Source organism: Pongo abelii, chromosome 6, assembly GCF_028885655.2.
Source record: "Pongo abelii isolate AG06213 chromosome 6, NHGRI_mPonAbe1-v2.0_pri, whole genome shotgun sequence".
NCBI classification, from domain to species: domain Eukaryota; kingdom Metazoa; phylum Chordata; class Mammalia; order Primates; family Hominidae; genus Pongo; species Pongo abelii.
The window spans coordinates 129,460,387-129,478,948 of record NC_071991.2 but is presented as its reverse complement, the minus strand read 5'-3'; the positions used below and the strand labels follow the sequence as shown (position 1 = coordinate 129,478,948).

At 49.7% G+C, this 18,562-nt stretch overlaps 1 protein-coding gene across 2 annotated transcripts in view; it reads left to right on the top strand.

Moving 5' to 3' along the window:
• The window catches only part of PLXNA4 (plexin A4), a 452,610-nt gene extending 434,358 nt beyond the window's left edge, over positions 1-18,252 (top strand). For both annotated transcript variants that reach the window (XM_054559822.2, XM_024249841.3), the window contains exons 30-32: positions 936-1,148; positions 8,527-8,677; positions 11,011-18,252. In XM_054559822.2, the coding sequence (XP_054415797.1) occupies positions 936-1,148; positions 8,527-8,677; positions 11,011-11,106 (460 nt within the window). In that variant the 3' untranslated portion in view covers positions 11,107-18,252. The remainder of the gene's footprint in view (positions 1-935; positions 1,149-8,526; positions 8,678-11,010) is intronic.
• The last annotated feature ends 310 nt before the right edge of the window (positions 18,253-18,562 follow it).

Sequence of the window (18,562 nt, the reverse complement as noted above, 5' to 3'; positions counted from 1 at the left end):
GAGAGAAAGAGAAAGAAAAAGGAAAGGAAAGACTTACACAAGTTTTAAAACTTCCACCATCAAGTGCCCCCTTTGTGAAGGCATTCTGGACACTGCCCTCTGGGTAGGCTTGATGCTTCCCTTGGTCCCATGTTGGACCCTACACAACCCTGGTCCTAGCACCCACAGTCCTCCCGGCATGTAGTTGGTTTCATGTCTGCCTTTCCATGAACCCACCAGAATGCAGGCTTCCTGAGAGCAGAGGATATGTCTCATTCATCACTGTATCCCCAATTGCAAGCACAGTTCCTGGTGGGCAGGAGGTGCCAACTGGAGGGGAAGGAGGGAAAACGATGGGGCCCATGAGGTGGGTGAATGTGGGTTTTCAAGCGTGCCAGCTTAGAAATGAAAAATCAGTCAGCTACACTGTACTTCTCAGCCTCAGCAGGAGTAGGCTGAGAGGCCCAGGCAGGGAGGAAGGGTGTGACTTCTGCCAAGTCATACAGTAGATGGCAGAGAGTCAGATACAAAGCCTAGATTCCAAGCAATTCCTTAAAGTTTGCCAACTAGATGCTCTTGTACCAGGCTTAGAGCAGACAGACAGAGAGTTAGAAATTCCACTTTATAGCATACATCATGGCTGCCTTTTAGGCCAAAGGGAAGATGATGAGCCCTGCCATCAAGGCTGGGTATCAAGTCCTGTCAAGTACCTACCAACATTATATCTGTGGATGAATTATTCAGCCTTGCCAGTCCTCAGTTTCCTGGAAGGTAAATTGGGGCCCTACAGTCCTGCCTCACCTCCCTTCCCTGGCACATCCCATCCCCAGCATAGAGAAGGCTCTTAAGTTCTATTAGTTCCCCAGGCTCCTCTCCTTCTCCAGAGACCCCTCCTACCCACGCCGCAGCCCCACTGCCCCATCTCCCCTGACCGTCTGCCTCTTCCTTCCACGCAGCCTGCCCCTGCGGTTTTGGGTCAACATGATCAAGAACCCGCAGTTTGTGTTTGACATCCATAAGAACAGCATCACAGATGCCTGCCTCTCTGTGGTGGCTCAGACCTTCATGGACTCTTGCTCCACGTCAGAGCACCGGCTGGGCAAGGACTCGCCCTCCAACAAGCTGCTGTATGCCAAGGACATCCCCAGCTACAAGAACTGGGTGGAGAGGTGAGTGCTGGGCCACGGAGCCAAGTCAGGGCCCCTTGCTGGAGCCAGCAGCTCCCTCAACAAAAGGTCCCCTCCCCATCAAAAACCAGCTGCGTTTCCAGATGAGTCATTCACGAAGCCTAATCCTGCCACTGCAAAACCCACACCCCCAAGTCCCAGTTCTGCTGTCCCCTGAAACCAGAATCAGAAAACTTGGCCAGAGGTTGCCATGGTAGCTCAGCTTCCCTAGATAACAGGCCCTGGAGCCTAGTGGCTGAAATGTCTTCTAGGCCCAGAAAGGAGATGTGGCTCCCAGCTCTAATCTTCACTTCCCACCCCCCCCAAAAACAAATAAAAACTGTCATCATAACACTTCAAAGGGCCAAACTACATCATTGCTGCAGAAAAGGCTGGAGGCCTCTACCCATCTGCTCCCGTCTGGCTGGCAGTTCCCAACATTCGGTGGGGATGTCTTTGTCACTGTCTGAACAGTTTCTCACTCTCCTGGCCCCTTGACTCTCGCACGAGCTCTTAATGCCCTGGTTCTTGCAGCGTTGTGATCAAATCCCAGTGTCCTGCAGAGCTCTCATGACTGAAGGTCCCCCTATGAGCTGCAGGGCTGGGCTCTTCCTAGGGCAGCGCTGACTCATGGTAAAGAAGGTTAATGGTTTGTGTGAGCCACATCAGTTCCATACGCCAAGCACCTGAACTAAGCAACCAGCTGAAGCTTTATTTATTCATCACAGAAGCCCTGTACTAGGGAGAGGACAGGAACTATAAGCTCCTTTTATGCCATGAAGGTGAAGAAATATACATGCAGAATGGCTAAGTAATCTGCCCAAGATGATTTAAGGAACCGAGATGAAACTAGATCCCAAGCCTCTTAGCTGACTCCCAAATAACCTTCCTACTTATTTGCGTTACTTTCAGACAGGGCCTCTGTCAACCCATATAGTGCCTCTGTATGGTTTAAGAAAGATGCCCCTTCCTCCAGAATGAGGTATCCCCACACCAAGTGCGTAGTTTGCTGAATGATGGGCTTTGTCACCCCCAGCTCATCCTCTTGTCCAAGTACCTTTGTGCAGTGAATAACCTGCACAACTCTACATGGCAGTCCTGCATTTAGACTTTCTCTTTATTCTAAGTAGCTTAAATATAGGAAACCTAGAGGGAAGCTCAGATATGGTGCCTTTTTGAAGAGTAAAAGAGTCCAGAAGGTGTTCTTGACTTGGTGACAAAATGAACTTTATCATTTTGCCTATGATAGAGACAGCCTCTCTCTTTATACTTGAAAATTGCCTTCCCTTATAAAAAGGAAATAACTAAGGGGGAAGAGAGTCCTGGCCACCTCAGTGCATTAGTGTCACTAAAAGGGTTTGATTTGTTTTTCCCTCTCCCCTCTGCTCTTTGATACCCTCTCCTCCTTTCCTACTGATGCAGGTGGTGGACATGCCACCTCGGCTGTCCAAAAGGAAACTAACTCTTTTGTCCTAGTGTCTGATTATGTCTGAGTCACCTAGACAGACTCTCACCTCCTGCTATGTAGACAGTGGGTCACTCTTCCAACAATAGAGCTGCCAGGAGCAGGCCCTCCAGCCCCTCCCGTGTGGACAGCCAATTCTTCAGCAGGGAGAGGGGGAAGAGGCAGCAGCTGGGCTGTTGGTCATCCGTGTGCCACAGTGTCACTGTGATAGTGCCCCAGGCGGGGAAGGGGGAACGAGGGCTGTGAAGGGCTGGGAAAATTTATGAAATGTCTGCATAAAGGACATTTCCCAGGAACAGGCTGCATAGTCAGAGCTGAGGCTCATGCATGGGCTGAGCAAGTGGTCTCCTTTCTGCTTGGTGCTCAATGAGATTTGTGCCATGCAGCTGCTGCAGGTCACAAGTAAACTCAGTCCATTGGGTTATTTTTAGGAGTGATTTGATGGTTTCCATTTCCTATCCCGCTCGTTTCTTAGCAACCACTGACACTTTCAAGAAAGTCATCTTTCACTTACTTGAAGCCCCAAATCTTTTCTCCTTTTCGGGACCAGGGTACAAAGACAGACAGATCGAGAAAACAGCACGGACAGGGCTGAGATCAAGCCCAGAGTGCTCCTTCACTTGGTGATGGAGGGACAAGTCCACTCCCACTTCCAGAGGAGATATCCTCTGAGCTTGTCTGGCTCCCTGGAGGGGAAAGTAAAGTCCAGCAGGGCAGACCTCACCTGGGACCACAGCACACCTGATCTCCCACCTCCCCATTCCAAGGACATTGGCAGCCCGCAGTTGAGGATGATGGTGGAGTGACCTGGCCACGGCTTGTTCACTTCTGAATTTGCTCCCCGGCTGTTGGTCAAATGGTGACAGTCCTCCCAGGACTCGAACTTAGAGGTTCACTGCTGTGGAGTGTGCCCTGCACGTATTTGGGGAAGGCTTTCTGCACCATCAAAACTAAAAAATAGGGCTTACCCTGGCTGGTCCTCTCTTCAGAGCAGGTGAAAAAGGGAAGCATATAAATTCAGGAAGCCTCAATAACTCTTGGTTGAATGGCATAGATGATTCTGCCAGTATGTTGAGTCTTCTAGAAATTCTTTATCTACCCTGCCACTCATCTTTTCATCTGTCCTCCCACCCATCCCCCACTCATCCTTCCATCTAGTCTCCCACCAGTCTTCCCACCTGTCCTCTCACCCATCTTTGCACCCATCCTCCCACCATCCTCATACCCATCCCCTCATCCATCCTCCCACCTGCCCTCCCTTCTCTCCTCTCTCATTCTCTTACCCATCCTCTAACCCATCCTCCTGCCTGTCCTCCCATCCATCCTCCCACCTGCCCTCGCTCCTGTCCTGCCATCTGTTTTTCTCTTTCTCCCATCTCTCCTCCCACCCATCCTCCTACCTGTCCTCCCTCCCACCATCTCCCCACCCATCCTCCCCTCCCATTCCTGCCTCCAAGTACCTTGTAATAATGGTGGTTTGTAGCCCCACTGTGGATTCCCAGTATTCATTCCCTTCATCCAAGAATTTGAGATTTTGCTTATGGCCAAATCTGGAAAAAGGGAGAAGAGTCTCTTGGTTTCTGATTAGCAGTTAACTGCTACCTTCATCTTACAGACAAAACCCAACAGTGTCGTCACCATGAAGTGGCGTGTTGTGATCAGTTGTAGTTTTTGTGTCATTACCAGTAGCAATACATTTGCACACTTTAGTAGTGATTTCCTCTGATTTTAACTTGGAAGAGTTGAAAGGTCATTCTTGCAGCAACATTGGCCTCACTCACTTGCCATCAGTCAGCTTTTAAGAAATAAGTATAATGGAGTCACAGCAGGCCACTGGGGTTTGGACTAGAGTGTGCCACACATTTGAATGTCATCTATCATGTGTGTCACGGCATGAAAAAGGTTAAGAATTTTAAATATTTAAATATGTCTCCTATGGAAACCAAATATATAAAATGGTGACAGCTCACCCTGGGAGCAATACTAGAGGTGAGATATAGACATTTCATTAACATATTCATTAATTCATGGGTCAAACATTAATGGTATCCATCATGAGTGAGTTGGGTACTTGAAATGCATTGAACTTGACCCTTTCTTTGCAGCTCCTGTGGTCAGGGAGGCCACACAGATGCTCAGCAGGCCCCACAAGCATCATAGTGGGGAACTCAGGGTGTGGGGCCTTGTTCTGCTGGGCCCAGAGAGACCCTCCCGTGATTCACAGAGGAGAAGACTTGTGCAGGGCCTTGAAAGTTACATATTGGGAATATCAGAGCATCAGGCTGGAAATATCTTTCACGCCTGCATCTTCATCCTCGAGGTGTGTGGAGGGATGCCAACGCTGTGTTCTTTCCAAAGAGCTTAGGGCATTGGAGACCATCTTCCCAATCACTACAGAGCTATCCTAAAGGCAGATGTGAGATACGCACTGTCACTCTCTGGGCCCAGGGTTTCTGCCGGCATCCCACTATTCCATAGAAATCCACAGACTAGGATCCTGCAGACTGGTCAGCAGTGGAGGATGCAGCTCTGTGGGGTGTTGGTCTTTATGGCCGCTTCCAAAGGCCTGATGTCAGGACCTCAGGGGTGCTGGCCTCCTCCCTGCTGTGAGCAACTCAGCAAAGAGAACCAGGGAAGGCCAGTGGTGGGACCAGCTCCTTCTTAGCAGATCAGGCTTGGGGCAGCTCGGAGGGGTCCTGAAGAACTTCCTGGAGATGGGCTCACCTGCAGGCAGAACGCCCACAGGAGCAAGTTCAAGCACAGGGGCCCAGGCTCCCCTTTCCCTTCCTCAATGCACAGCCAGCAGATGAGAACACCCGTTTAAAGTTCCTTAACAGGGCCTAATTGTGTTCTTCCTGATCAATAAGGCTTCCCAGTGGAGGAGCCCAGCATTGGGGCTGGCACCACAGGAGCAAGAAGGAAGCAAGGTTCACCTGGCAGAGGCAGTGCCACATGAGTCAGCGTCAGGTATAAGGTGCTGGCCAGGGAGTGGGAGTGGAGGAGCAGGAGGAGTCAAGATAGCATCGGCAAAGCCCTGCAGAAAAGATGGGACCACTTAGCAGCAGGCAGGTTTGGGATCAAAAACAGGGTAGACTGTCAGCAAGACTTAAGCCCCAAACCCACAGACACTGGCTGTCGGTGGCCACTCAGCTCAGCTGATTTAGAACTTGCTGAAGATGAGGTCATGCAGTTGGCCCACCTGTCAATAGTGTGTGGCCACAGACATGCCCTGGTTTGATCCAGCCTCCTCAGTGCAAAGGCAACAGGAAAGAGACAGGAGCTGCTTGGCAAGGACCTGATCACACAGAGAGGACGATGTGTTCAAGAGAGGCATGTCACCCAGTACCTCTAGATGAGGTAGTCAGGGCCCCAGCCCTGTCCTACCCTACTCTCAACTCCCTGCCCTCCACCCCAGCAGCTCTCTCTCTTTCTCACACACCCATATATACTTCTAGATATTCTCTTTGGAGAAATGGACAGGGCTTTTAGTGCACTGCCATGAGGCAAGACACTGTGAAGGCAGAGTGCTGGGCTTCTGTTGTTTCCCCTAGTGATGGTTCCTTCACTGCAGACACAGTGACCCCTAACCTAGGATTCCTTACACCTCGGGGACTATAAAGCCAGCAAGAAGGTCCCTGGCACTGTTTGCAAAAAGCCTGACAGAGCCACCTGCCTACTGTGAAAGGTTCCACAGCTGGTGAGAGAAATAACAGGAGTCTTTGCTTTTGATGACAGTTATGTCCTTTCCATGGGAACCTGGGTTTTTCACCTGGTCAGAGGCTCTGATTGTGTACAGGTGACACAGTATACCTGTCTGGTGGAAGCTTGGAACTGAGTTACCAGAGTTGCATGGCTGGTGGCTGGCTGCTGGCCATGGTACCAAAAGTGAGTGAGGTTATTTGTTCACACTTTTTACAAACACAGCCTGTGAAGATAGTCCTTTACTTGACAAACATATCTTGCTTGGTAGACATGGGATCCCTAAGGGGACAATGACACAAATCTCCTTGGGAATGGCAAGGTTGGTAGCTACTACTGAAATCTCTGGTCTCCCACTATAAAATGGAACATTGGCATTTATTGCATTCCAGAAATGGTTACAATGAATCGAGTCTCGCTGCAATTTTATGCCTGGAATGTCATTAAATTACTCAGAGCCCTGTGTCCTGAGGTACCTGAGGATGTGTTTTTGGGGCGGGTCATAGGCCTTGAAGAGAACAGGCTCTTCTGGGGATGGAGCAAAGAAAGAAAAATGAAACAGGAAGGGGTACTGGGCCCTGAGGGTTCTGAAGGTGGGGGGGGTGGGTAATAGAAGAAGATGTGAAGGATGGAAATCCAAATGAGACGGGGGCAGGGTGGCCTGTCTGAGCACCCAGGCTGCTCTGAGAAAGGCCATGTTATTATGCCTTTGGCCTTGTTGCCTGTCTCAGGCTCCTGCCCAGCCAAAATGCTACCAGTTCAACAAAGCAGTTGGCAAACTGTCTGGTATGTGGCCAGGGGAGTCCCCTCTGACCAGCCCCTTCCCTTGCCAGGGAGCACAGCTGTCATCTCCCTCCCTCTGCCTCCCCATTTTCCAGACAGAACAACAGATCTGCAATCTCAGTACTACTGTAGCTCAGAGCAGGGAAGCCATCCCAGCCCTCACTAGCCCAGGGATGCTCTGGTGCAAATTGAACTGTCACTCTATTGCAGGCCCTTGAGCTGATGACTGGGATAGCACAGGAAAACCATCTCTGCCAGTTTTCACCCACCTCCTGGGCACTGATGGGAACAGTTGGAGGTCAGGGAAACAGCACAAGACTGATGGGGTCCTGGTTGGAGAAGTGAAGGATAGGGCTGGGAAAGACACAGGGCTGGGGTGCAGGGGGAGACTGTCCCAGAGCCTCTGACCAAGATTCGAGTTCTGAGAACTCCCAGGGTCTGTCACTGTCACCAATGCTTGCACAACCCTAAGAGTGAGTGCCTTTCCTTAAACTTGGTGCCTAGGTGCCTTGCTTGATGCACCCTAGTCCCTGCCCTGCAGACTGTCCTCCCCCATCCCCTCTGATCCTAGGTTTCAGGTTTACTTTCTCCAGCATGGCAGCCACAGGGATTTGGCATGGGCTGGATTGGGCTAGGCTGAGCTGGGCCATCACAAGGCCTTGAGGTTTATGATGCCCCCCTGTCATTGCAGTTACTTCTTCTCTTTTATGCAGTCCACAAGCCCAAAAGTACATAGGAGAGGGTGAGAAGTGGCTGTCTTTTGGGTCACTGAGGCCTTTCAGTTCCTCATTAAGAAACTGCGCAATCCCCCTCTGGTGGGGGAGTTGAGGTTTGGTGCATAAAATGTCAAATTGCAGAAATTAAAAATGTAAATGCTGGCATCTAATTAACCAGTTGACAGCAGTGCACAGCTGCAAGTGACAGTGACTGATTGCCTTCTGCCAGTCTCTCCCTGAGCAGCCTCAGCCCTGCCTCCTCTCATTTAGCCCCCAGAGAGCGGAGGACATCAGAGAAGACCAACCGCTTGGAAGAGCCTTCGGGTCCTGCTGGAGGAGATCCCTTGAGTCTGTGGGAGGGGCGTTAGAGAAACTCAGGACAGTCTAGACCTCTCTGTGTGGTAGCTGAGAGCAAAGAGGATGCCCGAGTTGGGCCCCTCTGGCTCTCAGTTCCTCTCCTGTCTTGGCCACTCCCCAAATCCCTTCCCTCTATGCCTCCTGCATCCAGAGCTGCAGAGGCGGAGGGCTCTTCCTGGTTCAGACCCAGCAACGCACATGAGAGAGAGACCACAGTGGTCCCGAGGTGGTCACAGCACAAGTACCCACTACCTGCAGTGCAAGCTGAGCTCATGGCCCCAGACATGGTGCTGGGAGCATCCATCTCTCCTCTACTACGTATGCACGACTCCAGCTTCTCCCTACTTCCATCCCTCCGCAGGTATTACTCGGACATAGGGAAGATGCCAGCCATCAGTGACCAAGACATGAATGCATACCTGGCTGAGCAGTCCCGGATGCACATGAATGAGTTCAACACCATGAGTGCACTCTCAGAGATCTTCTCTTACGTGGGCAAATACAGCGAGGAGGTAAGCTTTGCCCTGCTCCAGGCCCATCGGAATGGAAGGGGGCAGAGAATGAAGACAACCCTGCATGCCTCCATGTAAGGTACCATCGCCACAGACACCTCCACCTCTGCTGGGGGAACCACCACTGAGGACCTGGGGCTGTGTTCTAAAGGCTGGGATGCTAGAAACCCTCCATACCATAAATTCTGCATTCATCCCTGTGCTTCTTAGATATATAAATAAGTACCTGTTTCTTTTATATTGTCTTTTCTAATTCTTATTTTCTCTCCCGTATTTCTTCTTTTTTATGTTTTCCACATCTCTCTCTGATCTAACTCTCTTTAAACAGGCACCTCCTCACTCCTATGGGCAGGCTATGTGGTATGGCATGGTATGGTATGATACGGTATGTTGTAGAATAGAATAGAAACAGAATAGACTAGAAATGAAACAGAAGTGAGTCAAAACAGAATGGAATGGAGTAGAACAGAACAGAACAGAACAGAACAGGAGAAATAGAATGTGTTTTTTGTTTTGTTCCCTCACTGGAAAATCCCACCTGCGGTCATTGCCACTATAGACAAGGCCTTCTTTCTGGCCAGTGCCACGGTGCTATGGGAGTTTTCTTGGCTATGCATGGGGTCAGGAGCAGCTGGGAGAGAGAGGCCCCTCAGACATCTTCTGGTCAGCCCAGGAAGCCCAGGAAGGGAGCAGCCCAGGAAGCTCAGGAAGACACAGGCATGTGCAGGGACACACACGACACTGCTGGGTAGGAGGAGGCCTGTGTCTTCCTGGGCTTCTAGTCAGCTCTCTTGCCATGGGTCTGGCCATCCTCGGAATCCAAATTCCCTGCATCTGACCAGCAGCATAGCCACCTTCTCTGAGTGGAGGGTAGTAAGAGAAGCTGAACCTTGTGCCCTGAGTTCTCTATTTCCTCCCATCCTCATCACTTAAGGAGAGTCCAGGAACCCCCAGTTAAAGAAGCAGACCCAGCAGGCCCAAAGCCTGGAGTCCTGCAGGCCATGAACAGCCTAATTCCATGGCCCTTACATCATGGGAAAGCCAGTGCTGGGTCCCTTAAGGGAGGGACCCTGATGCCAGTCTGCAGGTGAGTGCTGGTCTGGGGCAGAGTTTTCCCCTGTCTGTGGCCATGCAAGGTAATAAGGATGCTATAGTGTGCACCAGTGTAATATTCCAACCGTCTCATCTCAGACAGGATTCTGTTAGTCTGCAAGTACACCTGTCTACCTTGGTGTTTAAATAACCCGTCTATGAAATGATGGTGCGTACAAATGACAGTTCTTGGCCAGCTCTATCCTGCCTCCACAATTAAAGAAACATTAACTGGGTCACGAAATCCAAAGCCCTGGGCGCCTCCCTTGAGCCTTCAGCCTCCTTCTCATCTCCTTGCCCTCCCTTCTTATCCCTGCCCCTCAAACTGCAACATCAGTAGGTTCCACCCAATTGTCTAGTGCCTCTCGGGGGGCAGGCCTTGTGTTGAGGGTGCTCACAGATGTTATCTGACATCCTCTCCCCTGGAAGTGGATTAGTCATTCCTACATTAACAGTTGAGGACGTTGAGTGTTCAGACAGGTTACCTGTTTGGCCTCAGATCACCCAGCTAGAAACTGGCAGAGCCTTTACTTCATCCCTCATCTCCTAAGTCTGAGTAAAATTCTAGCACATTTTTCATCATGGGCCACAATTGCTGGCTGTCATTGTCCTCTGCTAACTGCCTGCCCTCAGAAAAGGCTTTGGTAGACATTATCCATTAGGTGTTAATGACCAGGAAAGTTTGTAGTCTTACTCTTCTAGGGATATTTATTTTTTAACGGGCAAAGTGAAAACAAATGACTTTCTAAATGTAGAATTTGGGGCCTCAAGGAGCTGATGGAGAGGATTTTTATTTCTGCGGGAGGAAGGGTGGGATGTCTTAACATCCATGAAATCACATTCCGGCTCCATGCTGAGCACTACACATTTCCATCGGATATGGAACTAGCTGCTGTCTAACCTGCAGGCAACTGCAGCATCTCGGCACAGGCATCTTCAGCAGAGCTTCTGCCCTCTGTCTACCATCTTTTGTAGCCAGTAGAATGCACACAGTCGTTCAGACATGACTGTGTGTGCTGGCATCCTGTGCTCATTGCCATGCCGATGCTCACATGCTATGCCTGCCACACCTTCCCGCCCATGCTCCCCAGGTCTCCTCCTACCCCGCGGTGTCCTGTGTGCCCCTGCACATGCCTTGGCCTCCTGGGCTTCTGACCACATCCACACCATCTTTGTGCCTCCTGAGAACACAGACCTGTACACACAAATGAGTAATCTCCCTGTTCTTGGCCCTTCCGCAGATCCTTGGACCTCTGGACCACGACGACCAGTGCGGGAAGCAGAAACTGGCCTACAAACTAGAACAAGTCATAACCCTCATGAGCTTAGACAGCTGAGAACCGTCCTTCCAGGGCCGCCCTGGAGGGGGACACACCAAGCCGTGCCTCAGTCTAGATTATCATCTTTACCAAGTGCAAGTTCCGACTGGCATCAGCAGCATCCCCTGAGCAGCGCTGTTTCTCTCTCTTTCTCTCTGCCTCTTTCTGTTTCCCCTCCTTCCTGGATCTCTTCTCTTCCAGTTGCTCTGCCAACACAATTGGACCAAGCCACTGACCCTCATTTAGTCCAAGAATGGCCAGGCCCATGGCAAGGGAGCTAACCAGAAGATGTCAGAGGGGCCTCTGTCTCCCAGGTGCTCCTGACCCCGTGCATGTCAGCAGCAGGGTGCAAATAATGAATGAGGAGCCAGGGACAGGGGACGTTTCTGTGCTGCTACTTCGCCTTCCACTTTGGCAGCACCCACTTTGGTCTGAGCCTTGGCCTAGGGAAGAGGCAAGGAAGGAGTTCAGTATTATCTTTACTGGGAAGACATCACCTGGCTCCCCCTTCCCACAGTTTCATCTCCAGTGGTTCTGCCAATGGTCTGATTGCTTTGCAGCTGTGAGAAGAAAGGCCATACCTCCTGCATGTGGCTGGAGCAGGGCATGTGTGAGCAGCTGGGAGGTGCTCCTTGAGGATCCCTCTCCCTACTGGACTGGTGTCCAGAGGCTTCTTGTCCTTTTCCAGGTCTCCAGAGGGACCTGCCTGCCCTGCCTGCTCCCCCGCCAGTAGAAAGCCAGGCAGGAGAAAGAATAGCAATTACATTCCACCATGGAGATGCTCCTAACCTTTTCATCTGAATCCTAGCAGCAGAAATGTAACACAGAGGGGGAGAAAAGGAAAGAGAGTTGCATCTACCCTGGAAGCAGAATTTGTTTTCCATTTACCCGCAAATTCAAATGAGTCACAATCATAGTCATAGGTCTAGTCCATTACCAGAGCCCTGAGTGCTGTCAAGAGAAAGCATCTATCTCCACCCTCCTTTGTCACCCTTCATCAAGGCTCAACGTGAAATGCAGAGTGCATCTAGGAGATTCTACCTCCAGCCATCTCCATGGCTCCATCCCCACCATCCTTCCTGAGAACTCCATAGATGGCTGGGGCCAACAGCCTAGTCCTTGTTCCCTCTGCAGAATCTGGTGCCATTGCTATGCAGATGACTTTGTCACTGGGCTGTCCAGACCTCTTTGAGAATGATTTCATCAACATCTCAGCTATCTCTTTCATCATTCTCCTTCCTCATCTCTTCAGCAGTCATCCTTGAAAGAAACAGACTTAAGCACAGCCTCACGGAGACAGCCCAAAATGCCAGCCAACCTCAGCCTCCAGCTTGTCAGGTCTGGGAGGGACAAAGAGTCAAGCTGATGGGCCTGGCTGGAATTGAGAAGAGCAACATACAAATGACCTTGGCCTTGGCATCCATCTCCCCATCTGTTCTCACATCTACAGATGCACCATTTTAGCCAGGCAGGCAAATGTGTGCCTAGAAATGGATACTAGGTAAGCAGAGGCTATGGGGAGAGATGGTCTAATGGAAGGTTCTAGGAACCTTTCATCCTAAGGAGACCTCAGGTGCTGTCTGGTCCGGTCTCCCACCCTAAGCAGTAGTCTCTGTTAGCACCTCTGCTCTGGAGTTGTTCACCACTATGGGAGACAAGGAGAAACATCTTAGGTGAGGTTGAGGAGAAGGATTCGCAGTCTTGCCTTCAGTCCCCAAACATCAGACATCGTTCCTTGTCACCCACTCAGAATGAGCCCCCCTTGGGGAAAAAACCACACCATTTCCAGCAAAGTCCATGGAGCATCCGGTACTTTTAAGAATACTTGCCCCTTTGGATATGAATATGTGCACGTGTGTGTGAGCACATGTGCATGCATGTGTGTCTGTGTCTGCCCCAGGTGTAGGCGGAAAGCTCAAAAGGATTCCTTGTCCTTTGTAGGAGGATTTTTGAAGTGTTCCCCTTCTCTCTCCCCTTGCTCATCCATTCATCCTGCAGCTTCAGGACATTTCAACACTTACTTGCTTTCTATGCTGAGAGCTGGTGGGTGGAAGGAGAGGGCACTTGTCCATAGGAAATCAGGGTGGTCACCTGCCGAGGCCTGGACCTTGGAACAGGGCATCATGTGACGTCACAGAGGACAGATGGTGGAAAAGACATGAGCAACCTAACGGGAAGAGGAAAATGGGAAACAATGCATTGGAAGAGGAAGAAAAAAAATAACCAAAGGTTTTGGCAAGTGCAGTACCAGGTGGAGAAGCTTGGCTTTTCTATCCTTGATCATTTTATTCCCTCGCAAGAAGTCAGTCACAGGACCTGGAAGGCCAGAAAGGGTGCATGTGGGAGACGGTCTGAGGAAGTACCTCGGTCACTACAATATTTTTGCACATATAAAAGGTTGGGGAGGAAAGAGACACAAACGTATTTAACGCAGATTTGCTGGATGGAAGCTGCGTGTGTGAACGTGTGTATGAGTGAGTGCGTTGTTTTTTTTTTTTTTTTTTTTTGCACAGTTAAGAGAAAAAATCGAACAAGCAGAAAAAAAAGAAAAAAGACTTATCACAGTTCTGCTGAAGCTTTTATTTTTTACCAGATGATTATTGTTATTGTTACTTTGGTGGTACAGGACTTTATTTTTTTCCATGTTTTTGTTATAAGAAAAACTTCAAACACCTCAGAGAAATAGAAAGGTTAGGAAGAAAGAGGAGACAAGGACAGACAAATTTTCTGGCTGTCCCCATTTCTCCTGGGGGAGGGGTTTGGGGCCGGTTTGACTTTAATTAGTGGGTGGGTTGTTTCTGTCGCTCTGTTTGCTGCAGTCCCCATGGCCTGCTTGGGGACTGAGAAATTTGAGCCAGGTATCCAGAGCCACAGCCCATCTTGCTTATAAAAATTATCTTTTCTTTTGCTGTTTGTTTTCCATTTCTTCCGTTTGGATTCTTGGTGCACGTGTGATATGGTGTTTGAAAGCAAAGACAAGCAACATTGTCAAAAAGCTGTCCTTGCCCCCCCCCCGTCCCCCACCCAAATCTTTTTTCCAGACTCCCCCAGGGATCTTCCTTACCCCACTGGAAGAGCAAACATCCAGGGGCTGCCCATGTGGCTTGCGGGCTCCCAGAGAAAGGAATTGGGCCAACTTGGTCCTGTGGGATGGAGGCCCCTTCACGGCCTCCCTTGAGGCAAAGTTAATTTGTAGGGTCACCATTATGTTGAGTCCTGGGCAGACAGAAGGAGAGAAAAGGCCATCTTCCTTACCTTCCCCTCCAACTTATCCCGTACCCACCCAGGGAAAATGGTACCAGAATGAGCCACCAAAATCACTGACAAAGTTTAGGTGGGGATTTTTGCATGTTGGAGAGAGAAGGGCTTAAGGTAGCAGGGAAGAAGGGGGCTTTGTGGGGTCCTAAATTTTAAGGAATAAGTAGAGGAAGACAAGAAACAGAGTGGTAGACTGGTGATTTCTCCTGAGCACAAGTCCCCCCAGATGCAGCTTTTGCCCATTCTTTTCCTTCCCCATAAGGAGAGACCCTGACATTTCTTGGTAGCTGCAAATGGTGCCACTAAGTGAAAGCAGCCATCATGCCAGTTACTTCCTCAGGAAAATATTTTCTTGCCTTCTTCTTTCAATATGGTTTTAAATTTGGGGACAGAGGATAACCCAAGTGTCCTACAGGCCAAGGTACATTCCAATGGCAGCATGATCCCTGCATCCAAAGCCAGCCCCTAGAGCCTCCCCCTTGTGCAGCCTGGTAAGTGAGCTTGGGTGCTTGTGAGGAGCTACGGGTGAAAGAGAAGTTATTTTAAATAAATCCCAAAGTTTGAGGCAGACTGTCCAGGACTCTTCCCAGGAAGAAGCAGGAGTTACCCACAGGAAAGGTCTCTGACCTGGTCCCCTCAGGCCCAGCTACCTGTGCCCACCAGCAGTGAAGGTTGATGTACTGGCCCAGCATCTCCACCTCCCCCATGCAACCAGGTCCCTGGTACCGTGTCTCCCATTGCATGTCTGGCTTCTGCCTGTGCTCCTCCTGCTGCGAGCATCCTCCCTGTCCCTCCTCATTCCACCCTGTCTCTTCTGCATGCATAGCCTCTGTCCCAGGGCCATTTATCCACTTGAGTACAGGAGCTGCTCAGACCTCTCAGCCCAGCCCTCTGTGACTGCCCCAGCCCCGTCCCACCCCGCCGAAAGCTGCCTTCTTGGCTGTAGGGGCTCCCTCGTCTGGCCAAGGCCCTATGGGTCCCCATCTGAGGATCCACAAGCAATGACTTCCCAAATGACCTCCACTGCAAGAAGAATCCTCACCACTGTTTCCAGAGCCGTGAATGATGCTGTGACGGGCCCAGGTCTCAGCACCACCCTCCGTGACCTAAAAAGAAAAGCTCAATTTCCATCTGTCTTCTTTCCCAGGACCAAGGGGACACAGTAATGTGAAGTCAAATACTTAACCGAGCGAAGGGCCAGTATTGTTATCAGTCAAGGACAAACCTCCCACCTCACAGACAGCCAAGCAGTGAGGGAAAAGACAGACACAGGTAGGAAGGTGCTCTGCAGGCACAAGGTCCAGAGATGCCCCTCTCTGGGAACTTCCCCTGCTCCTTCCAGGAACAGTGAGCCCAGTGAGCAGCCCCAGCCAGCTCTTCGAAGCCTTCAGGGGGTCTTTCCGTGAATGAGTCACCTCCAGGAGCTCACCTGGCCCCCAGAGAAGACCCACCCCAGGCAGCTCAGTGCCCTGTCTTCTCCCATGCCCCATATCCCCCCAGCCATCCCTCCTGGTCCTCATCTACATCAAAGGCCTCTTCCCCACTTTCTGCCAGCTCTAAGGACAGGTGACTGGGAGGCCTTGACCCCTCAGCCTCTTCCTTTAAAAAACAAAACAAAACAAAACAAAACTGTGGGCCATTTATTTGGGATTTTGGAGTTGTTTGGTTTTTGTTTGTATATCTTAATAGTTTAAGAGTAAGAAGGGAGCCCTGCTATGGTTGTAAGTCCAAATTACTCGGTTGGTGGGAGCAAAACCTATGACTTCCAAGGGGATGAGGAGAGCCTCAGGGGATAGGAGGAGCCTCCCCCATTAAAAAAAAAATGGGTCAGGACATTCCCTGGATGAGGACAATGCTAGGGGTGGCATCTCACATGGCTGCTGCTATTCCTGGTGCTTCCCCACACTTTTGACAGATGGAGTCCTTCTACCGCCTCCTGCCACCTCACCCTACAGGCATTCTCTGTGTAGGAAACAAGAGCCTTATTTTATAGAGTGGGGAGCTGAGACACAGCCCCAGGTAACACTGACACAGCTCCCAAGTGAGGCTGGGACACTCTGCAAACCTCTCCTCATGGTGCTGAGGGTGGCATGCTCTTGACAGGAAACCTAAATGACCACTCCTCTCATTTGGAAAGTAATCCACTGCAGTAAAAGTTTCAGACATGCAAGAGAGAGGTTTTTTTTTTTTTTACTACAAATTTTTGCTCCCCCATAAAATTATTTTTTTATTAGAGGGAGTATCCAAGTTTTAAAAGTATATAGAATTTTTTGGTTGTAAAAGAAATACATACTCATTAGGATCCCAATTAAATTCCTTGAGTAGACTGGTGCCTACCAGAAAGCAAAGCAAAGTTAAACAAAATGAAACAAAATCCTTCATATACAAAAAGAACTTTCTGTTTGTATTGGCAGAGGTAGTGAGGTGGTTCAGGTAGGCTGAAAATCCTGGGTTGGGGGAGCCTCACCTTATTCCATTCCCACCCCCTTTGATGTCTATGCTTGGCTCTCTGGGCTGCCCCTGGTACTGCCGAATCCTACACATCTCTTATCAGCTTTCCTCAAACTTTAGGGAGGCTCTATTAGGAACGGGTCATGGGAAGACCCAAGTTTTCCCTCCACCAGGATTGCAAAAGCAAGTAGACTTGGTCTATGCAGCTCATCTTCCACCAATTTCTTTATGTGGAATTAGAACTTCCTTTGTTAGTATCTTTGATCTTTTGACTCAAGCACATTTTGGAAGGGCTCCCTTACAAGAGTAGAATTTAAAACAGAGGATACAGTTAAAGAGCAACCCAAAGGACACTTAAGAAACCGAGACCACTTCACCAAACAGGACTAAGGAACGCTTTCGTGCACAGAGGTCAGCCGCAATCCAGGCACAGGAAGAAGATGGGATACATGTGCTCATCTGTCTGTCCTCCTTTCCTCTCCTTCCCTGACGTTCTCGTTAGCTTGTTGACTTGTTAAACCTTCTGTTCTTAAAAATGAAAAGCTAGCTTACCTCAAAGAATCTTGTTTCCATTGGGAAATCAATGATTTTGTGTTTTAGAATGGACGGCCCTCCCCTCACCACTCCCTACCTTGGCCTGGCATCCTTGAGACATATGGTCTTTGCTTAGTCGTGTGTTGGCTGCTTTGAGCAGGAACAAGGCCTCCAGGCCCCGAGGTGGGAAGGAAGGATTGGATGCCACTGCCCTCCTCCCCACTTTAGCATGTAGGGGCCAGTCCATCTCTTCCAGCAGGGTCCTGCCGAGTTACCATAGCAACCAGCAACTCCAGGGTACCGCAACAGCCAATGGCTCAGCGAGCCGACGTGTGGGGGTGATGCAGGGGTTTTGGCCCAGCCAGATGACCCAGAGTTGAGCTTCAAATGCTAGAGGAGAAGGGGAGAAACAGGATGGATGGGTGGTTTAAGGAACCGGCAGGGGTCTTTGAGTCACATAGAGAAGCGTTGAAGGAGGTAGGCCAGGTTATCTCTGTTCCAGTCACCCCCTTCCAGCCCTATCTCACTTCTGTTTCAAACTAAAGCTCCCACCTCGATCACTGACCCTTTGTTAGAACAAAGCAAAACATATCTTTAGACAACAGTGTTAAAATGAGCCTCAAATATATGTGGATGAGATCTCTAAGAAGAGGGTCTTCTGGTTTTGATTTTTAAAGAAGAGTATCCTAGTAAGATATTTAAAAAAAAAAAAAGGATTAGAAAAAGTTTTTAAAAAGGAAACCTATGCTATTTAAATTGGAGCCCAGTTGTAACTTGGTAAAGGCAAGCTTCTGTACCTTTGTTATAATTAATTGTATACCTGTGTATGTAAATATAAGGCATTCCTATTTTGCAGTTCAGAACAAAAAAAAACTTATTTGTAATATAGAATAAAGTTTATTAAAAAATAATAAAAATGCAGTTTGGGATTTTGGGTGCTTCTTTATGTGACTGGCTGGGAGAGGCTGGGGGAGAAGGGTGGCTATAAGATGGCAACAGCTTCCAGCATGCAAACACATGGCTGGCACCTTCTCTCTGCGGTTGTGTGACATCTAAACTCAACCACCAGAGATGCATCCTTCTACTTAAGACTCTGTTCTCAGTGGCAAGGCAGCCATCCCGAGGTGGCAACACTTCAAGTCAGGGAAAGTAAACATGTTACTAGTCAGTGCTGTCAGGAGACAACGCTTTCCTAGGCAGCCCAGTCAGTCCCGGAATCCCTCTCAACGCA